The sequence below is a fragment of the Mycetomoellerius zeteki genome, unplaced genomic scaffold, assembly GCF_001594055.1.
Source record: "Mycetomoellerius zeteki isolate Tzet28-1 unplaced genomic scaffold, Tzet1.0 scaffold506, whole genome shotgun sequence".
Classification (NCBI taxonomy): domain Eukaryota; kingdom Metazoa; phylum Arthropoda; class Insecta; order Hymenoptera; family Formicidae; genus Mycetomoellerius; species Mycetomoellerius zeteki.
The window spans coordinates 4244-11301 of record NW_017257508.1 but is presented as its reverse complement, the minus strand read 5'-3'; the positions used below and the strand labels follow the sequence as shown (position 1 = coordinate 11301).

Here is a 7058-nt window from a genome sequence, read left to right as displayed (position 1 = left end):
AAACTGAAACGCCTATGCGAAACTACGGTGCAAGCACGAAAATTGGCTGTGCCGAACTACAAAATAGTTTTTTCTTCTGTACAAAAAAGAATAAAGTTCCACTCTGATGGTGTTTTGTGTGGGATACGCGAGGTAATAATGACTCACGCTGTCACTTCCCTTTGTCGAAGATGACTACACTTTTTATTGAGATTACTACAAACTTGCTTGCGAAGTAGTGTACAAAAGAAAAACGTGTGTTGACCGTAATGTCTATCAAGAAACCAGAACCAGTAGTTAAGTAAAGAAAAACGATTCACGGCGCTGCCACCGACTCTCTCTATGCGAGCGCCACGACTTCCTGTGCACGCAAGTCGAATTGTCGTATCCTAAAATGGCGCAGAGAGCGGGAAAAGCAATCTTGCTATGGCCTCAACACGCCGCCCGCCTTGGAAGGTTCAGCCTTTCAATATGAAACGAGTTGTCGTTCTGAACCATCAGATTGTTCCTTGGCAAATCTCAATAAAAAAAAAAAAAAAAATCTGAAACAAAACTATGAAGTAATGCTGACTAGGAATAAAAATAATATAAGGAAAGGTGTGAATTAAAATAGTTGAATGGTCAAGACTCCATAGGAAGCAAACTTAGCCGATTAGCAGGCCTCCTGAGAAGACCTTTCACGGTTTTGAGAGTCACCGCCCTGACGATGCCGTCGTTACCGGGGTGGGTTTCCTCTACTCTGCCCATGGGCCAGCACAATGGTGATGTATTGTCCTCTCAGATGAGAACCATGTCTCCAGCTTTGAGATTAATCCCCTTAGTTGTCTATTTCGTGCGCTGTTGCAACTGATTGAGATAGTCCTTGGACCATCGATTCCAGAGATGCTGCCGCATCTGTTCCGTTCGCTGCCACTTGGATAGTCTACCTTCCTGAATCTCGGTTAAAGTTGGTTCGGGTATACCGGTAAGGGTGTCTCCAATCAGAAAGTGCCCAGGAGAGAGATAGGACAGGTCATTGGGATCATTGGAAAGAGCTGTTATTGGACGAGAATTTAGGATCACCTCTATTTGTATTGAGAGCGTTTGCATTTCGTCTATTGTTAATATAGTGGTGCCAACCACTCTTTTGAAGTGTGCCTTGAATGACCTTACGGATGCTTCCCAAATTCCTCCAAAATTGGGAGCTCTAGGTGGTATAAAATGCCACTGAATGCCATCAGAAATTGATTTTTGCACTATCGTGGGCTCTTCCTTTAAAAACATGTCACGTAGTTCACTTAGCTCTCGGTTTGCTCCCGTGAAGTTGGTCGCGTTGTCCGAAAAAATGTGACTCGGCTTGCCTCTGCGTCCAATGAAGCGTTTAAGGGTATGTATGAATTCTTCGGCTGACAAATCAAATGCTATTTCAATGTGAATGGCCTTGGTTGCCAAACACATCAAGATTGCAGCATAAGACTTCACCGTCCTTGCGTTTCGTCGCTTGCTCTCACGTAGTTGAAAAGGACCACAAAAATCAATTCCAACGTTTGCAAAGACTCTGGCGGCTTGAACTCTTTGCCTAGGTAGATTGCCCATAAGGGGCTGGATCATTGGAGGATTCATCTTGAGGCATGTTACACAGGTTCTAATGATATGACGAACAATATTCCTCCCGTTCAACGGCCAGAATTTTTGGCGTATAGAGGCCAAAATCATTTGTGCTCCTGCGTGAAGAAGCTTGATATGCTCGTGCTTTATTAACAATTTGGTAAACGGATGCTTGCCTGGTAACACAATCTGGTGTTTCTCTGAATAGGGCAAGTCAGCATGCTGGAGCCTACCGCCCACGCGAATGATTCCATGCTCATCTAAAAAAGGATTTAGAGATAAGAGTTTGCTTGTTTTAGGAAGCTGTTCTTGATTGCACAAGCATTTTAGTTCGATAGTGAATGCATGTAATTGCACCATCTTGGATAACGATAGTATAGCGAGGTCAAGCTCCATGATAGACAAATGCCCTTCGTATCTAGATTTCGTCGTGCGACAATTGTGTATGAAACGTAGAATGTATCCACATACTCTGATTAATTTGTTGAATGTCGAATATTTGTCAAATAACTCTAAGTCTTGCTGGACAGCTGTGGCAGCCACAATCCCCCGTTGTTCAGGTGTCTGAAGTAAACGAAGCGTTTTCGACTCTCCATGTGTTTGCATCTTGCGAGAGCCATGTGGGGCCGTACCACCACAGATTGGAATTGACTAATGATGAAGGTGATGTTCCTCTAGAGAGGACGTCTGCAGGGTTTTGAGCAGATTCCACATGATGCCAATCGTTGGGATCAGAAAGTTCTTGAATCAAACTGACACGATTAGCTACGAATGTGTTCCACCTTCTCGGAGATGATTTGATCCAAGAAAGGGTTATGGTAGAATCAGACCAATAAAGGATTCGTGTAAACTTGATGTCGGAAATCTCTAACACCTTGTGCATAAGCTGAGCTAATAATAATGCGGCACATAGCTGCAAACGCGGTAATGTAAGATTTTTCAACGGCGCTACCCTTGACCTTGCGCACAATAATCTTGTTTGGTAAGTATCTTTTGTCAGTTTACTACGAACGTACACGCAGGCTCCATAAGCCCTCTCACTAGCGTCTGAGAATCCGCACAACTCTACCAACTTGGAATCGTGATGGTGAATAACCTTTCGTGGTATCCGGAGGTCATTAAGCATGTGAAGCTCCGCTTCGTAACGAGACCATTGAGTCTGTATATCAATGGGCACTGTTTCGTCCCAATGTATTTTCAGTTGCCACAATTTCTGCATGAGTATCCTTGCGGTGATGGTGATCGGACTTATAAGACCTAATGGATCAAAGATGCGAGATATGACGGACAGCATAATCCTCTTGGAGATCTTAAACTGCTTGCTCGTGTTTATGCTGAACTGAAACTCATCAGTCTTCGCGTTCCATTGCAATCCGAGCGTAGATAAGGTCGTGTTTTCTTGGACGTTTAGAATCTAGCTCTGAAGCTGAATTAGGTATGCCTTCTAACACGATTTCTTCATTGGAAGCCCACTTACGCAAATGCAAATCCGCCTTGCTTAATATGGCTCTTACTTCATCACAAATGGTGATGAGATCTGGAACAGTGTTTGCACCTGTCAGCAGGTCGTCCACATAGAAATCGGACAGTATTCTAGCTGATCCTGTTGGCATTTCGTGTTGCTCCAATCTGGCTATTTCTTGTAACACTCGCACCGCCAAGAATGAAGCTGAGGCCGTGCCGTATGTGACTGTGGCCAACTCGAACGCTTGCACTTCCTCATAGCTATTGTTCCGCCAAAGAATCCTCTGAAGTCCTCGTTGACTATCCTCAATCTGAACTTGCCTGTACATCTTCTCCACATCGGCTGTAAGAACGTATTGCCATAAGCGGAATTTAATCAATATAGAAGTCAGATCTCCTTGTAGATTCGGGCCCACCATCAAGATGTCATTAAGCGATACACCGGTATTCGTTCTAGACAAAGCGTCGAATACAACTCGAAGTCTAGTAGTGGAACTTGAGTCCTTGTACACGGCATGATGTGGCATGTAATAAACTGGAGTGTCTCCTGAGTCTTCAGTGAGCACTGGATGCATATGCTTCAGTTCCGAATATTCTTGTATGAATTTAGTATATTCCCTCTTCATTTCTGGACAACGATCCAACTTAAGCTCCAATGATTTAAACCGTTTCAAGGCCGCGTCATAAGATGATCCTAAAGCTTGTAGCTTGTCCGTTTTAATTGGCAGCTGCACCACAAATCTCCCCTGAGAAGTTCGACGATAAGTTTTCTTAAAATGTTCTTCACATTCTCTCTCTTCTTCAGTTAGCATTGTCTTGCCGGATATTTGCTCGATTTGCCAAAATCTTTCAACAAGTTGCTCTAATTCAGGTTTATCGACGGCCACGTTGCATTGGATGACCCTTTGCTGCACGGCTCTACTAGGATATTCGCCGCCAATCACCCATCCGAATAATGTTTTTTGCAGAAGCGGATGATCCGATGATTCCTTTATCTGCCCAACGCATAGAGTATTCCAAAATACTTCAGCGCCCAACAATATGTCTATGTAAGTGGATCGATGAAACTCCGGGTCTGCCAGAGGCAAGTTCTGCGGAATCTTAAATGCATCTTTATCAATTGTGAAGCTGGGCAAACTCTCAGTTATCCGATTGAGGACTAAACACTCTATTGTGATTTTGAATGCGTAATACCTTGAACTCAATTGCACCTGAGTTATTTTTTTAATCTTGCTACAAGAGTTGTTGACTCCGACGATCGAAATATCGATCGACCTTGTTTGAAGACCTAGACGTAGTACCAGCTCCTCCGTCACAAAATTGGATTGTGATCCTGAATCCAGAAGAGCACGACATGTTTGCTGTTTCCCTTGGCAATCCTTTGCGTTTATTATCGCTGTTGATAACAGGACCCGGGATGCAATCTCTGATCTTAACGCATGCGCGACACTCACCGTTGGAGAACTTGGTGTTGCTTCCGTTGATTGTGGTGATGTGACAACCTTTGAAACCTCCTCGTCTTTAGAAACATGTAGAAGTGTGTTATGTCTCTTGCCACATGTTCTACATGAGCCTGACTTGCACGTTTTTGCTGTGTGAGACGAAACCTTTATGCAATTCCAGCATAGCTTGTTTTCCTTGACAACCTTGAGACGATCCTCCGGAGAAAGCTTCAAGAATCGTTCACAGGAATAAATCTGATGATCTCCTCGGCAATTTTGACACGAGGCTACATCAGAGGATGCGAGAGATGAAACCTTTACCTGATTGGCCTTGCTTTGTGAATTGGAAACAGGTTGAGCTCTTCAGTTGATAGCCTCGAGGATATGGCACCTATGCTCTAGAAAATCAGTTAAATGTCGTATCGTAGGAATATCCTCGTCTGGAATGCTGTTTTCCCATTCTTTATTTGTGATATGATCCAATTTGCTGGTTATCAAATGGATGATGACATCATCCCATGAATCAGTGGGGCGTCCAATAGTCTTTAGCGCTCTTAGATGTTTTAACACTCCATCCACTAAATACCGAAGGCTCGTGAAGTTTTCCTTGGATACTGTTTGCAGCTCGAATAGCGCTCTAATATGCTTTTGTATAATTATACGTTTCTTGTCATAACGTTTTTTTAACATCTGCCATGCCTCCTTATAATTTTCCGCCGAGACCTCGAGTGATTGAATGATGTCTGCAGCCTGCCCCTTGAGCGAAGATTTCAAGTAGTGAAATTTCTGAATTGACGTAATTGAAGTGTCACGATGTATAAGCGACTGAAAAGTGTCGTGAAAGGGATACCATTCCTCATAATTTCCTGAGAACGACGGTAAATCGATTTTGGGAAGTTTTAAACTATTTGCTGAAGCTTGTGCACGATTAGCTGCAGGATGTGCCTCTATCACTGGAAGATCAGTTGCACTACGTGAGATGATCAATTCTTGAAATTTGGTAACAATAGCATAATATGTCTCCTCATATTCCGCGCGATCAAATGAATGCGCTTCAGCCATCCCTGCTGAATCCTGAAGCATCTCGATTTCGTTTTGTACTTCGTCGAACTGCACCCATGTCGCTTCAATCTTTGACTTGCGTTTTACTAATTGCGCTACCGTCATGTCGCGGACAGCGTCCGAGTGGAGAGTGTTATGTGCTCTTGTGCATAAGGCCTTTATCTGACCTCTTCTTATATTCAGTTTCTTCAATTTCTCTACGTCACTCATTGTTGATATTGACAACGAAATGCAAAAAAGGTTATATAAGGCTATACAAAATGATACAGAAGGTAAAAATGTGAAAATGAGCACTTTGGAGAACTTACCCGACTTACCGACTGCAGAATTGCTTTATTGATCATTTATCGATCGCACTTCGTACCTAGTCTGCCGGCGGCAATGATTGTGGCGTTATGGCGTTCCCTTTGAACGTAACGAATAATGGCTAAATGCGTCCTGGCGAATTGATGTATGCGTACACTCCCGAGTTGACCTTTCCTCGGATGTGCTACTCGATCCGTGAGAATCCTTGAAATGCTGAGGCCCGTTTTGTTTCGCACAAGCCTGCTTATGCCACGAGAGAAGGCTCTCGAAGCTTCCTAGCACGATGGTATCGTAACTGCTTGTATCAATGCAGCTTGTTTCTCATCGATCCGGCTCGAAGAACCAATGTTTTGTGTGGGATACGCGAGGTAATAATGACTCACGCTGTCACTTCCCTTTGTCGAAGATGACTACACTTTTTATTGAGATTACTACAAACTTGCTTGCGAAGTAGTGTACAAAAGAAAAACGTGTGTTGACCGTAATGTCTATCAAGAAACCAGAACCAGTAGTTAAGTAAAGAAAAACGATTCACGGCGCTGCCACCGACTCTCTCTATGCGAGCGCCACGACTTCCTGTGCACGCAAGTCGAATTGTCGTATCCTAAAATGGCGCAGAGAGCGGGAAAAGTAATCTTGCTATGGCCTCAACTGACGGTAATAGCAGAATTACTGACAATAAAAAAATTAAGGAGAAATTTTTCACAATACCTTACGTGAATTCGGTATCTGAAAAATTTATTCCAATTGCTAACAGTTGCCATTGTAAATTGGCATATTCTATACCAAATACATTAAAGAAATTTATTAAGAATGGCAAAGACCAGTTGGATCATTTTTGCAATCAAAACGTTGTATACAGGGTGACCCATTTTAATCGACGGATCCAAATATTTCTCTTGCATTTTACAAGAAAATGTTTCAGACAAAAGTTGTATAGTTTCATGGGGGCCATAAAATGATACTATTGATTTGACCTTGGACAGTCGCTTAAAGATCACATAAAGGTCACCTTCAATTTCTTAAATTAAACTCATTATTTTTCATTACATATTCTTGTAGCTTACCTCGAGAGCTTTCCAAAACACTATAATAAAATATTTTTTCATTAAGTATTTTTCGAGTTATAAGGCTCGAAAGTTACACTACAGCCGGCATTAGCATTACGCAAGTTGTCCGACCGACGGCTAAAACCTCTTGAATGTTGTTCAGGATTAT

At 42.7% G+C, this 7058-nt stretch overlaps 2 protein-coding genes across 2 annotated transcripts; both read right to left on the bottom strand.

The window, feature by feature from the left end:
- Positions 1 to 804: 804 nt before the first annotated feature.
- LOC108727548 (uncharacterized) lies at positions 805 to 1962 on the bottom strand. Its single transcript, XM_018455704.1, has one exon. It carries the CDS (start codon positions 1960 to 1962, stop codon positions 805 to 807), a length of 1158 nt encoding a protein of 385 aa, XP_018311206.1.
- Positions 1963 to 2915: 953 nt separating this feature from the next.
- Positions 2916 to 5744, bottom strand: LOC108727547 (uncharacterized). Its single transcript, XM_018455703.1, has 2 exons — positions 4864 to 5744; positions 2916 to 4806 (listed from the first exon to the last, which is right to left on the bottom strand). Exons 1-2 carry the CDS (start codon positions 5742 to 5744, stop codon positions 2916 to 2918), a joined length of 2772 nt encoding a protein of 923 aa, XP_018311205.1.
- Positions 5745 to 7058: the final 1314 nt, after the last annotated feature.

Bases quoted from the DNA above. Each gene is read 5' to 3' on its own strand.
- LOC108727548 (XM_018455704.1), bottom strand. From the start codon at position 1,962: ATGGAGCTTGACCTCGCTATACTATCGTTATCCAAGATGGTGCAATTA.
- LOC108727547 (XM_018455703.1), bottom strand. From the start codon at position 5,744: ATGAGTGACGTAGAGAAATTGAAGAAACTGAATATAAGAAGAGGTCAG. The intron at 4,807-4,863 runs GTGCCATATCCT...CAATTCACAAAG, and splicing joins ACTGATTTTCTAGAGCATAG to CAAGGCCAATCAGGTAAAGG.